The following is a 17,557-nucleotide window of genomic DNA, read 5'->3' as shown; positions in this document are numbered from 1 at the left end:
ATTGCTAAATATCTCCTTTTTCCTAATATTCATAGCAGGTATGCAATTCATTATTCACATGTTCAAATTAGCAAGTAGCATTTTTCATTGTATATTCCAATAATTTTCCATATGCTTGAGGCATTATACCATTATCTAAGTTTGATGTGCAGCCTTATTCTTATGTATAGCATGTATTTTTGGCTTGCACTCATATATATATATATTAGTGCTCACTTCAGTTATCCTATTCAGTTACAACCCAGGAACTGTGAGTAAACATCTTGAAACTGCACCCCCTGGTGTTATTTTGCCTGCACTACACCATCTACAACACCATCATAGACTCTTACAAGCACCAACGGTTGCCCCGGGGTACCGCTCCACCTGTGGGGAGCAGGACCATCCAAGCTGCCATTCCACCAGCCCCGGAGGCCCCATACAGCAGCTGCGGCTTAATAGCCGCAAACCACAGGTGGCATCACGAATAACCTAAAAACTTTATTATCATTCACCACCCCCACTGAAGCCATATTAGTTGACCCCGCCAGGGTCACGGAGTCGGGCCCCGCCACCACTGACTACCCCCGGACTAATCCGGCCGGACAACAGGTGTCCCATAGCCCTGGGGTGGGCGAGTCATAAGTAATAAAACATATTTTTATACATTCATATTACACACTATTACAACACAGGGATGGGTAGGAAGGAGTTACCAGGACACACATCACCCTGCTTCTATGTTAGAACGCATATGGGACCTGACAGGTTCCCTTTAATTTACAACTTGATCAGATCTAAGAAACGTCCTAAACTGTTCTCTTGAAGTTGCCAATCACCATTTGGCTACTTTACGACACAGAGCTTGCTTTGCCAAGATCCCAAGCTTTCTAAGCCAGAACAAAAGTATTTTCAAAAATAACCACTTTAATGCCACCTAAAATGATTCTCCTGACATCCGTGGTGATCCAGTACTCCTCTGCTCGACACTGAAGAAATCTGTTCATTTCTTTGCTCTCTAAGCACTGACCTCACCCCTTCTATATCCTCATACCCTTCAGCTCTGCCTCCAAAACCAATCATTATGACCACTGCTACATGTGTCACAGAGCCAAGTGCGGCAAATGCACCAAAATGTCCTATCATAGCCTTTCCTGTGTCGTCATAATGTGGGGTTTACAAAGAAGGCAAGTCATGCAGGGTCAGTGATTCCTCAAGGCAGTAGCCTATTTGATGTATGGCAGTATGAACACAGTATGGCAGTATCTCTCTCACTGTATGGTAATATTTTTGAGGCTTTAATTTGGCTTTGGATGTCCGTATTGTATAAGCCATGTAAGTAAAATAAGAAAATCTTAAACAGCACAAGTAATTGAAAATGTAAAGTTTAGAGGGTTTTTCTAAAAACTCCTTACTCTCCCCAAATGTGTGTTACTCCCCTCTCTAGGGCCAATGCTGAGTCTCCACTGCCAGTCCCGGGGCCTGTTATTGTTTGTAGCTCTGACATCTCATTGACCGAGCTGCAGCTATTCAGTGAGCTCTTCAAGAGTAGGCCGCATAAGCCGCACAAAGCCACTAATTGTCTGCAGCGCTGTAAACAACTACAGACACCGGGAGCTGCGGAGGAGAATCAGCACTGGACCCAAGAAGGGTGAGTAAAGCACTGCTTTGTTGTTTAAACTGAAGCCAGGAACACGGATGTTCTCAAAACTGAAAACCTCTTTACAGTTTTCAGCAACATGGGACGTTTTAATTTGATATACTTTACTACATCTGTACATACAGTCATATGAAAAAGTTTGGGCACCCCTATTAATGTTAACCTTTTTTCTTTATAACAATTTTGTTTTTGCAACAGCTATTTCAGTTTCATATAACTAATAACTGATGGACTGAGTAATATTTCTGGATTGAAATGAGGTTTATTGTATTAACAGAAAATGTGCAATCCGCATTTAAACAAAATTTGAACGGTGCAAAAGTATGGGCACCCTTATCAATTTCTTGATTTGAACACTCCTAACTACTTTTTAGTGACTTACTAAAGCACTAAATTGGTTTTGTAACCTCATTGAGCTTTGAACTTCATAGGCAGGTGTATCCAATCACGAGAAAAGGTATTTAAGGTGGCCACTTGCAAGTTATTCTCCTATTTCAATCTCCTATGAAGAGTGGCATCATGGGCTCCTCAAAACAACTCTCAAATGATCTGAAAACAAAGATTATTCGACATAGTTGTTCAGGGGAAGGATACAAAAAGTTGTCTCAGAGATTTAAACTGTCAGTTTCCACTGTGAGGAACATAGTAAGGAAATGGAAGAACACAGGTTCAGTTCTTGTTAAGCCCAGAAGTGGCAGGCTAAGAAAAATATCAGCAAGGCAGAGAAGAAGAATGGTGAGAACAGTCAAGGACAATCCACAGACCACCTCCAAAGACCTGCAGCATCATCTTGCTGCAGATGCTGTCACTGTGCATCGGTCAACAATACAGCGCACGTTGCACAAGGAGAAGCTGTATGGGAGAGTGATGCGAAAGAAGCCGTTTCTGCAAGCACGCCACAAACAGAGTCGCCTGAGGTATCAAAAGCACATTTGGACAAGCCAGTTACATTTTGGACAAAGGTCCTGTGGACTGATGAAACAAAGATTGAGTTGTTTGGTCATACAAAAAGGCGTTATGCATGGAGGCAAAAAAAAACACGGCTTTCCAAGAAAAGCACTTGCTACCCACAGTAAAATTTGGTGGAGGTTCCATCATGCTTTGGGGCTGTGTGGCCAATGCTGGCACTGGGAATCTTGTTAAAGTTGAGGGTCGCATGGATTCAACTCAGTATCAGCAGATTCTTGACAATAATGTGCAAGAATCAGTGACGAAGTTGAAGTTACGCAGGGGATGGATATTTCAGCAAGACAATGATCCAAAACACCGCTCCAAATCTACACAGGCATTCATACAGAGGAACAATTACAATGTTCTGGAATGGCCATCCCAGTCCCCAGACCTGAATATCATTGAAAATCTGTGGGATGATCTGAAGCGTGCTGTCCATGCTCGGCGACCATCAAACTTAACTGAACTGGAATTGTTTTGTAAACAGGAATGGTCAAATATACCTTCATCCAGGATCCAGGAACTCATTCAAAGCTACTGGAAGCGACTAGAGGCTGTGATTTTTGCAAAAGGAGGATCTACAACATATTAATGTCACTTTTATGTTGAGATGCCCATACTTTTGCACCGGTCAAATTTTGTTTAAATGCGGATTGCACATTTTCTGTTAGTATAATAAACCTAGTTTCAATCCAGAAATATTACTCAGTCCATCAGTTATTAGATATATGAAACTGAAATAGCTGTTGCAAAAACCCAAATTGTTATAAAGAAAAAAGGTTAACATTAATAGGGGTGCCCGAACTTTTTCATATGACCGTATGTCTCTCTGCATATATATATATATATATATATATATATATATATATATAAAATAACACACTGGTGGGCACAAACGGAAGAGGGTCCCTGGACAAGAACAGTATATGGGCCATTTACAGTCCAATAACTCATAATAAAGTAAAATTCTACCTGATTTGGAGGTAGAAATGGGCCCTTCATCTCTTGGGCCCCTGTGCGGCCGTACAGGTTGTGCCAATTATTATTATTATTTATTATGATAGCGCCATTTATTCCATGGCACTTTACATGTGAAAAGGGGTATACATATAGGGACAAGTACAACAGTCAATACAAGACACAGACAGGTATGGGAGGAGAGAGGACCCTGCCAGCGAGGGTTCACAGTCTACAAGGGATGGGTGAGGATACAGTAGGTGAGGGTAGAGATGGTCGTGCGGCGCTATATCAGACTGAGGGTTACTGCAGGTTGTAGGCCAATGGTATGTCCACGCCTGTAATAACACTATAAAATGCCAATACAATGCTGCCATTGATGCCCTGATAGTACTAATATATAGTGCCTATAAGACACAGCGTTTACGTTTATTGACTTATCTAATCTCACGTACTAGCGTTCTGTGAAGAACGTACAGTGTAATGACGCATTAAGCTCTACAATATCTGTGCATTATTAAATCCGAGAATACTATCTGCACTGTGGGTCCTTTCTAGTGTACAATCCCACGCCTACCAGAAAGTTTCTTTCCCACATGCAAATGTCTTTAGTTCCAAAGCCCTCATGTGCTTGTCTATGTACTGCATGGGTTAATATCCTCTCCCCCTGGGGTTTCGGCAGCATAGACAGACATTCCTCTCCTCCTCCCTAACATCCTCTTCCTCCTCCATCCCTTTCTCCCACCCCTGGCTGCTGCCCCCTCGCCTCCTCCTTTCTCCCTCAGTCCTGGGTGAGGAGACGCAGGGAAACACTGGGCCATGAAGAGTGGGACCCTACTAGCCCTTGTTGCCCTACTCCCCCTGTGGTGCCAGGCTCAGGAGACTGAAGAACAGCGGTCCTGTGATGGGGCATTTGATCTGTACTTCATTCTTGACAAGTGAGTGTCTAGAGGGGGAATGTGAGGGGAAGGCAGGCATGTAGGATATAACAAAGGCAGAGTTTGCAAGACATGGGATAAGTTTTGTCTTAAGAGTGGAGCAGGGTGCATACAAGGATAAGCGGCAATACATGGCCTAAGAGCCCCTCTGAACCCGTACCAGGACCTTCTAGACCCACAGCACTTTATCCACTTATTTCGCTGGCATAGATTCTTAATTGTCCCGAGTCTTATGATGTGTATTCATTTTTTTGGGAAGAACCCAAATGTAATGTATCAGAACGACTTCTATCTAACATATAGTCCAGGGCATTGTTACCCACGCAAAAGGCCCAGTGGCTTGTTAAGACCCAGCACCAGGGGCAAATGCCCCGCCAGTTCCCTTATTCCTATATTTTAGGGCTCTCAATGATACCTTGTATATACATATAATACCGTATGTAGTATACTGTGTACAATGCTTTCATCATTGGTATTAATGACTGGCTGTGTACAAAAATATTTCCCCACCACCAACATTTTTACCCAGATTTGAGCGGAATATTTACTTTCTGTATACAGAAGAATAATGGTTTAACCGGTGAAGGTCTCTGGAGGCTTCCATTATGTGAAGCACTTTAGATGACTAGGCCTATGGTCTATCAATACAGTGGCCCTCCCTGGGGATATTCATACTGGGCATAAGAAGCACATGAGATGGGACCTCCGCCTTGTATAGAGCATGTGACAGAGGGACACATCACTTGATAGATGAGACCTGCCATGAAAGATCTCAGGTGGTACATACACTCCTGTGCACATGGTTTCTTGTTGTGGCTCATTGACGTGTACAGCATTGCACACGGCTGGCCATTTGGTGACAGTGTGCTTTGTAGTGAGGTTGGCTGGAGGATCTATGCTGAGGTGGTCTCGGGAAAGACTGAATAAAACTCTCTTTGTTAGGTTTCCGAAGCAGTGACCTGATGCTGCGTCAGCGACTGAGCTGCGGTGTATGTGTGTTTACAGACAACTTCAGAAACCGCTAACACACAGACACACAGTCAGATACACACATAACACACAGACCCGCAGATACACAAACACACAGATAAAACTGCATATATATACAAACACACCATATAGACATACACAGTGAGACACACACAACACACTGATACACACATACAACACACAGAACCGCAGATATACAGACACACAAAACTGCAGATGTACAGAAAATACTGATACACAGAGGGAACTACAGATATACAGGCACACAACATACAGACATATACAGTAAGAAGAAACTCACATTACACACTGATATATACAACACACAGAACTGGAGATATACAGACACACACAAAACACTGATACACACAGGGAACAACAGATATACAGGCACACACCATACATTTATATACAGTAAGACACACACACACACAACACACTGATGCCCGCATGCAACACACCAAACTGCAGAAATACAGACACACAAATACAACACAGAAAACTGCAGATATACAGGCACATACAAAACAATGATACACACAGGGAACAACAGATATACAGACACACACCATACAGGCATATACAGAGACACACACCCCACTGATACACACATACTACACACAGAACTGCTGATATACAGACACATACAAACACAACACTGCAGATATACAGACACATACAACACACTAATACACACAGGGAACAACAGATATACAGACACACACCATACAGGCATACACAGTAAGACACACAACACAATGAAACACACAGGGAACAACAGATATACAGACACACACACACACACACACACACACACATATCATACAGACATACCCAGTAAGACACACAACACAGTTATACACACAGGGAACATCAGATATACAGACACACACATACAACACACAGAACTGCAGATGTACAGACACATACAACACACTGATACACACAGGGAACAACAAATATACAGAAACATACAGTATACAATACACAAAACTGCAGATATACAAACACAACACACACAGGGAGCAACAGATATACAAAATCACACATACAACACACAGGACTGCAGATGTACAGACACATACAACACACTGACACACACAGTGAACAACAGATATACAAAAACCTACAGTATACAACACACAAAACTGCAGATATACAAACACAAAACACACAGGGAACAACAGATATACAAACACACGCATACAACACACAGAACTGCAGATGTACAGACACATACAACACACACAGGTAACAACAGATCTAGAGACACACACATACACACGTTGCACCACATAGTCGCGCACACACAGATCAAATACACAGACATATACATGCAATGCATAAACACACAAAACTGTCAGAAAGTAAAGGGCCTCTTTGCAAGAACAGTATTTAGGCCCTTTGCAGCCCGCACAATTCCACCTGCTCTGGAGGAATCAATGGGCCTCCTTACCTCTTGGGCCCCTGTGTGGCTGCACAGGTTTCACAAATGATATATCCGCATCTGCATACATACAGCACACAAACACAAATATGAAAACATGTAAAGCACAAACATACACTTCACAGATACACACAAACAGAAAAGCAGATACATACCAAGCACACATAGACCCACAGACACATGCAGAAATGTGCAGGAAAACACCATACAGCACACCGATAAACAGAAATAGAATTTTATGTACAGACACACTTACATACACACTAATATATATACACAAACAAAACTGCAGATACAAACACTCACATAATTGCACATCAGAGAAATGCAATCAGCAAATAAAGCCTGGCCTAGAATGCAGATCCAGAGCTACACCACACACCCAAACAAACAGAAATGCCGACAGACAGAACCGCACATGCACTCGCACATACTTGGCAGACTGTAAACGGCTCATATACTAAACACCACTGCAGTTTATCACTTCAGAGGAAATAGGACACAGAAAAATGGTGGGTTCTGCCTTTACATGATGTTACGAGGCGCACATCCTGTACAAATCTCAGAATGTAGATGTTGTCATTGTTTCCTTCCACTATTCTGTATGGACAGCCGTGTACATTCACAACATACAACACAAAGGCCTAGAAATAGATTCTTACTAATCACTGTGCATTTCAGAGCTAATTGTTTTACGCAGATTAATTGGAGCGATGTCTACTTAAAGAGATTGTCCACTTTGGACGACCCCAGTGCTGTGGCCGCCTTCCACGAGAATGAGCTTATCCCTGCAGATTTACATTTGGCACTTCTACAAGATCACTGTAAAATTCAAGATTAAAAAGGCAACACCCTCAGTATACTGTATGGTAGCAAATGAAATATTCACTGCTGAGGTCATCAAACACAATAAACTCACTCAATGATGCTTTAGGCTTGATTTTTTTTTAGGAGGTCAAAAGCCACAAATTTTCAAGCAGAAACTGCTGCACCAGACTTTTTTTTGTGGAGGTTTTGGATGAGTTTTTCTTTTCTTGAATAATTTCCTAAAGTAGTTTTGAAGAGTTTTTCTTAATTGTTATTATTGAGCAGTGCCTACGTTTGAGAGGTTTCCTTCAGGAGATGCTTCAAAGAAGTGACATGTTCTTTCTTTATTACTCCAGGAGTTTTCAAAACCTTTTCAGGAAAAAAAAATTGCTTTGAAGCACTTTAAGGACAATTTTGAAGAGTTTCTTCTCCAAACCCTCTTGAAAAAACTCAGTGTGAATGTAGCTTAAAGCACCACTCCAACGTTTTTGTTTTTTTCATTACGCCCCTGGAGCGGTGCTTTAAATCTAAGTCCCCTGTCTTATATCCACCCTCCGTCATGTTTGTTATAACCATCGCTCCTTTCGGTCTTCAGCACTTTGTGATCTGCTGGCTGCTTTAGAGTTTCATGGAACGTGCCAGAGATCACAACTCAATGCACGTCTATAAGAGCCTCGTTCTTACTCTCATAGACTTGTAATGAGAGTTTGTGATGTAGACTTGTATTGAGAGTTTGTGACGTAGACTTGTAATGAGAGTTTGTGACGTAGACTTGTAATGAGAGTTTGTGATGTAGACTTGTATTGAGAGTTTGTGACGTAGACTTGTAATGAGAGTTTGTGACGTAGACTTGTAATGAGAGTTTGTGACGTAGACTTGTATTGAGAGTTTGTGACGTAGACTTGTAATGAGAGTTTGTGACGTAGACTTGTATTGAGAGTTTGTGACGTAGACTTGTATTGAGAGTTTGTGACGTAGATTTGTATTGAGAGTTTGTGATGTAGACTTGTATTGCGAGTTTGTGACGTAGACTTGTATTGAGAGTTTGTGACGTAGACTTGTATTGAGAGTTTGTGACGTAGACTTGTATTGAGAGTTTGTGATGTAGACTTGTATTGAGAGTTTGTGATGTAGACTTGTATTGCGAGTTTGTGACGTAGACTTGTATTGAGAGTTTGTGACGTAGACTTGTATTGAGAGTTTGTGACGTAGACTTGTATTGAGAGTTTGTGACGTAGATTTGTATTGAGAGTTTGTGATGTAGACTTGTATTGCGAGTTTGTGACGTAGACTTGTATTGAGAGTTTGTGACGTAGACTTGTATTGAGAGTTTGTGACGTAGACTTGTATTGAGAGTTTGTGATGTAGACTTGTATTGAGAGTTTGTGATGTAGACTTGTATTGCGAGTTTGTGACGTAGACTTGTATTGAGAGTTTGTGACGTAGACTTGTATTGAGAGTTTGTGACGTAGACTTGTATTGAGAGTTTGTGACGTAGACTTGTATTGAGAGTTTGTGATGTAGACTTGTATTGAGAGTTTGTGATGTAGACTTGTATTGCGAGTTTGTGACGTAGACTTGTATTGAGAGTTTGTGACGTAGACTTGTATTGAGAGTTTGTGATGTAGACTTGTATTGAGAGTTTGTGACGTAGACTTGTAATGAGAGTTTGTGACGTAGACTTGTAATGAGAGTTTGTGATGTAGACTTGTATTGAGAGTTTGTGACGTAGACTTGTAATGAGAGTTTGTGACGTAGACTTGTAATGAGAGTTTGTGACGTAGACTTGTATTGAGAGTTTGTGACGTAGACTTGTAATGAGAGTTTGTGACGTAGACTTGTATTGAGAGTTTGTGACGTAGACTTGTATTGAGAGTTTGTGACGTAGATTTGTATTGAGAGTTTGTGATGTAGACTTGTATTGCGAGTTTGTGACGTAGACTTGTATTGAGAGTTTGTGACGTAGACTTGTATTGAGAGTTTGTGACGTAGACTTGTATTGAGAGTTTGTGATGTAGACTTGTATTGAGAGTTTGTGACGTAGACTTGTATTGAGAGTTTGTGACGTAGACTTGTATTGAGAATTTGTGACGTAGACTTGTATTGAGAGTTTGTGACGTAGACTTGTATTGAGAGTTTGTGACGTAGACTTGTATTGAGAGTTTGTGACGTAGACTTGTAATGAGAGTTTGTGATGTAGACTTGTATTGAGAGTTTGTGACGTAGACTTGTATTGAGAGTTTGTGACGTAGACTTGTATTGAGAGTTTGTGACGTAGACTTGTAATGAGAGTTTGTGATGTAGACTTGTATTGAGAGTTTGTGACGTAGACTTGTATTGAGAGTTTGTAATGTAACTTCGGATTCAACGAGAGGTTGCACTTATAAGATGGCGCCACGGACATGAGCGACATGGAAAAAAAGTGAAAATGCCAAAAGGTTAGTATATTGCTAGGGAACTTATGGTAAAAGCACCACTCCATGGCTAGGGAAAAAACAACAAAACTGGAGTGTTACTTTAAGGCCAAATGCATGCTGAGGTTTTGCTGAGTTTTCAGTGCAGAAACTTAGCAGAACCTCCAAGGTTTTGAGGGGTTTTGTATTTTTGAGGAGGATTTGGAGAGTTTCTGCTAAGTTTTGTATTGGTGTCAAGTTTGAGTAAGGCTTCAAGTGAGGAGCTGAAATGTCACATGTAGTACATACTAAAAAGATATTGTCTATACTACGCCCTTGGTTCTCAACCTGTGATATCTCAAGATATACATGCCAGTTTTCTAGGGGGCATTTTGATGTAATTTGTTGAGTAGTGGGTCATGGGCTTCAAATATTGAAATTCACCAATCTTAGATCGCACTCACACCTGGGTATTTTCTCTTATGTGAGAATCGGGTCAGTTACGCTAATGACACTCAACTAAACTTCTGCTGTGAGTGTGTGCCGAGTGTCATTCACTGTGCTCCAATTCTCTTGCATGTGAGAATCAGATCCCAGGTGCAGAAAAGGCAGAGAAGTTAATTGCGCTATCTTCTCCATTGTCTGTGTTGGCTATCACAATGCACTCGGATAGCATCAGAGTCCGATCCAATCTTTTTCACGCGCCCATAGATTTGAAAGGGTGTGCACCGTCAGATAGATGCTGCCAGTTATTTTTTCCTCATGTTGGATCAGCATGAGAAAAAAAATGCTGGTTGTCACTGACCCATAGTATAACATAATTTAGAAGATTACCTTCCTCGTCTGTGTTATACCCTTGTGTGAGCGAACCTTTAGACTTAATAAAGGTAAAACCCAACACAAAAATAATTGAACTTTTCTTAAAGGAATATTGAAGGAGAATGCCATGACTCCTTCATTCATTTGATTGGTGGGATAAGGGAAGTCAGATTGACCATCTATCAAATAATGATGGCGTGTTATGAGAACTTGCTATCAATATAACAGCTTTGGAAAACTCTTATCACAGATATTTTTTAATTTAGAAACCTTTATTAGATGCATCCCTGACCCATTTTATCTGCAAGAAACCCATGAAACAGAGCACGTGTCATATCTGCAGAAAAGACAATATATTTTTCAGCTGCTTACAGGGGCTTTCCTTAGAATATGTCTTCAATGTGTGATTGGTAAGGATCTGACCAATAAGACCAGTGCCAATCACAACAATGAATGCCCTTTTAGAGTAAAATGTAGAGCAACCACTGAGTAAAGATCTAAAAAAAGATACCAGACTTCATAGACCAGACTACTTGCTTTTGGTAAAGCCTCCTTTCAAGGCTTATTGAGTGTACCATAAAAAACAAAGATATGCCCATTGACAGTACCACTTTTTAAAAGATTATTTCCCCAAAAAAACAAGTTATCCTCTATCCAGGGTATAGGCCTAATTTGGTAATCGCTCGGGGTCCAGCCACTGATGGAGGCTTGAGATCCACAAGAAAGGGGTTTTCCAAGGTAGAAGTGGAATGTATGCTTGGCTTTCTTCAGCATTTCCTTTGACAATGGCTGGAGTGGAGGCCGAGCATGTGCACCTCTGTTCCATTCAAGTAGAGCCTCCTTTTTGAGATACTTGAACCACAATCTCAGTATTGCTGGTGTGTTGACCGCTGTAAAAAGCAAGTTATTTGCTACACTAATTGATAGAGGATAACCTGCTTGTTGGGTAAAAATCTTTTATGACATTGACAACTACAGTGGAACCTCGCTTAACGAGTAACCCAGTTAACGAGAATTTCGCTTAACAAGCAAAGCTTTCTGTAAATTTGCAACTCAGTTTACGAGAAAGCTTTGCTGAACGAGCAAAATACTCACCGCACACACTTCCGGTTCCGTACATCCACCGCGCTCTAACCCGCTCTTACAGTCCACACAATCACGCACGCACACACACACACACACACACACACATTATGCTCACTTTACCTTCCGTTCCCTCGCCGGCCTCCTGGAACTTGCATGTATCGGGTAACGAAGGCGAACGATGCGGGACCTTCAGCTCCCAGCGCGCTGACATCAAAGGCAGGAGCCGCTTGTTTCTGATTGGCCAGCGCGCTGCCTTTGAGTAGCGCCTGACAGGTGAAAGTCCTCCCTCGCCGTGAGGCTTGCCGATACACATGCTGTACCTGCGGACTACAAGACCCAGGAGGCCGGCGATGGAACGGAAGGTACACATTATGCTTACCTTACCTTCCGGTGGCCAATCAGAGGAAAGCGGCTCCTGCCTTTGACGTCAGCGCTCTTGAAGCTACAGGTCCCGCATCGGTCGCCTTGGTTACCCGATACACAGCCCGCACCGGCGAACTACAAGATCCAGCAGGCCAGCGATGGAACAGAAGGTAAGGTGAGCATAATATGTGTGTGTGCGTGCGTGTGTGTTTGTGCGTGTTTGAACGTGTGTGGAATGGCACAATAGGGGACCAGGATGGGAGATTTAACAAGCTATGGAACGAATTGTTTGCATTGCAATGATTTCCTATGCGAAATCTTGCTTTGCTGAACGAGTAACTTGGTTAACAAGCACACTCCCAGAACAGATTGTTCTCATTAACCAAGGTTCCACTGTATGTTTTATTACCGTCCAGTTACAGTGGTGATCGAAAGTTTGTGAACCTTCAGAATTTATCATATTTCTTCATAAGCTTGACTTAATACAACATCAGATTTTAACACAAGTCCTAAAAATAGGTAAAAAGAACCAAATTAAACAAAAGAGTCAAAAATATTAGACTTTGTCATCTTTTAAATGAGGAAAATAAACCAATATCTCTTGTATGTGAGTGACAAAATTATGTGCCCGCAAAAAAAATCTTCCAATAGCCTTCTGGTTTGTCCAGGCGATCTTTAGCAAACATCAGCAACTCCTTCTCTTCCTGACCTGATTATATATATATATATATATATATATATATACAGTTAGGTCCAGAAATATTTGGACAGTGACACAATTTTCGCGAGTTGGGCTCTGCATGCCACCACATTGGATTTTAAATGAAACCTCTACAACAGAATTCAAGTGCAGATTGTAACGTTTAATTTGAAGGTTTGAACAAAAATATCTGATAGAAATTGTAGGAATTGTACACATTTCTTTACAAACACTCCACATTTTAGGAGGTCAAGAGTAATTGGACAAATAAACCAAACCCAAACAAAATATTTTTATTTTCAATATTTTGTTGCGAATCCTTTGGAGGCAATCACTGCCTTAAGTCTGGAACCCATGGACATCACCAAACGCTGGGTTTCCTCCTTCTTAATGCTTTGCCAGGCCTTTACAGCCGCAGCCTTCAGGTCTTGCTTGTTTGTGGGTCTTTCCGTCTTAAGTCTGGATTTGAGCAAGTGAAATGCATGCTCAATTGGGTTAAGATCTGGTGATTGACTTGGCCATTGCAGAATGTTCCACTTTTTTGCACTCATGAACTCCTGGGTAGCTTTGGCTGTATGCTTGGGGTCATTGTCCATCTGTACTATGAAGCGCCGTCCGATCAACTTTGCGGCATTTGGCTGAATCTGGGCTGAAAGTATATCCCGGTACACTTCAGAATTCATCCGGCTACTCTTGTCTGCTGTTATGTCATCAATAAACACAAGTGACCCAGTGCCATTGAAAGCCATGCATGCCCATGCCATCACGTTGCCTCCACCATGTTTTACAGAGGATGTGGTGTGCCTTGGATCATGTGCCGTTCCCTTTCTTCTCCAAACTTTTTTCTTCCCATCATTCTGGTACAGGTTGATCTTTGTCTCATCTGTCCATAGAATACTTTTCCAGAACTGAGCTGGCTTCATGAGGTGTTTTTCGCAAATTTAACTCTGGCCTGTCTATTTTTGGAATTGATGAATGGTTTGCATCTAGATGTGAACCCTTTGTATTTACTTTCATGGAGTCTTCTCTTTACTGTTGACTTAGAGACAGATACACCTACTTCACTGAGAGTGTTCTGGACTTCAGTTGATGTTGTGAACGGGTTCTTCTTCACCAAAGAAAGTATGCGGCGATCATCCACCACTGTTGTCATCCGTGGACGCCCAGGCCTTTTTGAGTTCCCAAGCTCACCAGTCAATTCCTTTTTTCTCAGAATGTACCCGACTGTTGATTTTGCTACTCCAATCATGTCTGCTATCTCTCTGATGGATTTTTTCTTTTTTTTCAGCCTCAGGATGTTCTGCTTCACCTCAATTGAGAGTTCCTTAGACCGCATGTTGTGTGGTCACAGCAACAGCTTCCAAATGCAAAACCACACACCTGTAATCAACCCCAGACCTTTTAACTACTTCATTGATTACAGGTTAACCAGTGAGATGCCTTCAGAGTTAATTGCAGCCCTTAGAGTCCCTTGTCCAATTACTTTTGGTCCCTTTAAAAAGAGGAGGCTATGCATTACAGGGCTATGATTCCTAAACCCTTTCTCCGATTTGGAATGTGGAATTTCCGATGTGAAAACTCTCATATTGCAGCTGGGAGTATGCACTTTCAGCCCATATTATATATATAATTGTATTTCTGAACATGTTTTTGTAAACAGCTAAAATAACAAAACTTGTGTCACTGTCCAAATATTTCTGGACCTAACTGTATATATATAGAGAACAGACCAAGAGTCATTCAAAGAGTTTTCTTTATTTTCATGACTCTGAAAGAATTAACACATGTGGAATGAAATACTTAACAAAAAATTGTGAAACAACTGAAAATATGTCCTATATTCTAGATTCTTCAAAGTAGCCACCTTTTGCTTTGATTACTGCTTTGCACACTCTTGGCATTCTCTTGATCAGCATCAAGAGGTAGTCACCAGAAATGGTTTTCACTTCACAGGTATGCCCTGTCAGGTTTAATAAGTGAGATTTCTTCCCTTGCCTTTCAGTCCGAAAAATTGGGAAAACTTTGAAAGTGTCCAAAAGTGCAGTGGCAAAAACCATCAAACGCTACAAAGAAACTGGCTCACATGAGGACCACCCCATGAAAGGAAGACCAAGAGTCACCTCTGCTGCGGAGGATAAGTTTATCCGAGTCACCAGCCTCAGAAATCACAGGTTAACAGCAGCTCAGATTAGAGACCAGGTCAATGCCACACAGAGTTCTAGCAGCAGACACATCTCTAGAACAACTGTTAAGAGGAGACTTTGTGCAGCAGGCCTTCATGGTAAAATAGCTGCTAGGAAACCACTGCTAAGGACAGGCAACAAGCAGAAGAGACTTGTTTGGGCTAAAGAACACAAGGAATGGACATTAGACCAGTGGAAATCTGTGCTTTGGTCTGATGAGCCCAAATTTGAGATGTTTTGATCCAACCACCGTGTCTTTGTGCGACGCAGAAAAGGTGAACGGATGGACTCTACATGCCTGGTTCCCACCGTGAAGCATGGAGGAGGAGGTGTGATGGTGTGGGGGTGCTTTGCTGGTGACCGTGTTGGAGATTTATTCAAAATTGAAGGAATACTGAACCAGCATGACTACTACAGCATCTTGCAACGGCATGCTATTCCAACCGGTTTGCGTTTAGTTGGAACATCATTTATTTTCCAACAGGACAATGACTCCAAACACACTTCCAGGCTGTGTAAGGGCTATTTAACTAAGAAGGAGAGTGATGGGGTGCTACGCCAGATGACCTGGCCTGCACAGTCACCAGACCTGAACTCAATTGAGATGGTTTGGGGTGAGCTGGACCGCAGAGTGAAGGCAAAAGGGCCAACAAGTGCTAAGCATCTCTGGGAACTCCTTCAAGACTGTTGGAAGACCATTTCCGGTGACTACCTCTTGAAGCTCATTAAGAGAATGCCAAGAGTGTGCAAAGCAGTAATCAGAGCAAAAGGTGGATACTGTGAAGAACCTAGAATATAAGACATATATTCAGTTGTTTCACACTTTTCTGATAAGTATTTCATTCCACATGTGTTAATTCATAGTTTTGATGCCTTCAATGTGAATCTACAATTTTCAGAGTCATGAAAATAAAGAAAACTCTTTGAATGGGAAGGTGTGTCCAAACTTTTGGAATATATATATATATATATATATATATATATATATATATACATACAGCTCTGGCAAAAATTAAGAGACCATTGCAAAATATTCAGTTTTTCTGATATTTCTCTCGTTATAGGTATGTGTTTGAGTAAAATGTAAATTGTTCTTTTATTCTATACACTACTGACATGTCTCAGAATTTCCAAGCAATGAATTTTGTATTTATTTTCTGAAAATGAGAAATGGTCAAAATAACAAAAAAATGCACAGTGCTTTCAGACCTCAAATAATGCAAAGAAAACAAGGTCATAATCATTTAGAAACAACAATACTAATAATGTTTTACCTCAGGACGAGTTCAGAAATCAATATTTTGTGGAATAACCATGTTTTTTAATCACAGCTTTCATGCATCTTGGCTGCTTTCCACCAGTCTGTCACACTGCTTTTGGATGACCTTATGCCACTCCTGGTGCAAACATTGCTTGTTTGATGGCTTGTGACTATCCATCTTCCTCTTGATTACATTCCAGAGGTTTCAATGGGGTTCAGTTCTGGAGATTTGGCTGGCCATGACAGGGTTTTGATGTGGTGGTCCTTTATCCACACATTGATCGACCTAGCATGTATGGCATGGCACATTGTCCTGCTGGAAAACCCAGTTCTCAGAGTTGGGGAACATTGCCTGAGCAAAAGGAAGCTACTGTTTTTCCAGGATAACCTTGTATGAGGCTTGATTCATTCATCCTTCACAAAGTTTAACCTGCCCAATTCCAGCCTTGCGGAAGCATCCCCAGATCATCACCGATCCTCCACCAAATTTCACAGTGGGTGCAAGACACTGTGGCTTGTACGCCTCTTCAGGTCTCCATCTAACCATTAGATAACCAGGTGTTGGGTAAAGCTGAAAATTAGACACATCAGAGAAGATTACCTTACTCAAGTCCTCTATGGTCCAATCCTTATGGTCTTTGCCAAACTTCAACTCTCCATTGCTTCTCATTGGTGAAAGGTTTTTTTCTAGCTTAACATGCCTCTAGGAGCCTGTTACGAACTGTGCCGTCCACTTCACCCCAGATGCTATTTGCCAATCCTTTTGTAGGTCACTTGATGTCAGTGGAGAGTTGCTTTTGCCCTCTGCCGGTCTGTAGCTTTGTTTTGTATATGTGTGCTACAGTATATCACAAAAGTGAGTACACCCCTCACGTTTTTGCACATATTTTATCTTTTCATGGGACAACACTGAATATATGACACTTTCATACAATGTAAAGTAGTCAGTGTACAGCTTGTATAACAGTGTAAGTGTAAGTTTTGTGTGCTCTCTAAATAACTCAACAGACAGCCATTAATGTC

The 17,557-nt window shown here is 41.4% G+C and overlaps 1 protein-coding gene across 1 annotated transcript in view; it reads left to right on the top strand.

Moving 5' to 3' along the window:
• Positions 1 to 4,309: 4,309 nt before the first annotated feature.
• Positions 4,310 to 17,557, top strand: part of LOC142311180 (anthrax toxin receptor 1-like) — a 131,280-nt gene continuing 118,032 nt past the window's right edge. The window contains exon 1 of the mRNA XM_075349368.1: positions 4,310 to 4,485. Coding sequence (XP_075205483.1) covers positions 4,367 to 4,485 — 119 coding nt within the window. The 5' untranslated portion in view covers positions 4,310 to 4,366. The remainder of the gene's footprint in view (positions 4,486 to 17,557) is intronic.

Source organism: Anomaloglossus baeobatrachus, chromosome 5 (assembly GCF_048569485.1).
Source record: "Anomaloglossus baeobatrachus isolate aAnoBae1 chromosome 5, aAnoBae1.hap1, whole genome shotgun sequence".
Lineage (NCBI taxonomy): Eukaryota > Metazoa > Chordata > Amphibia > Anura > Aromobatidae > Anomaloglossus > Anomaloglossus baeobatrachus.
This window is presented reverse-complemented; position numbering and strand designations above follow the sequence as displayed.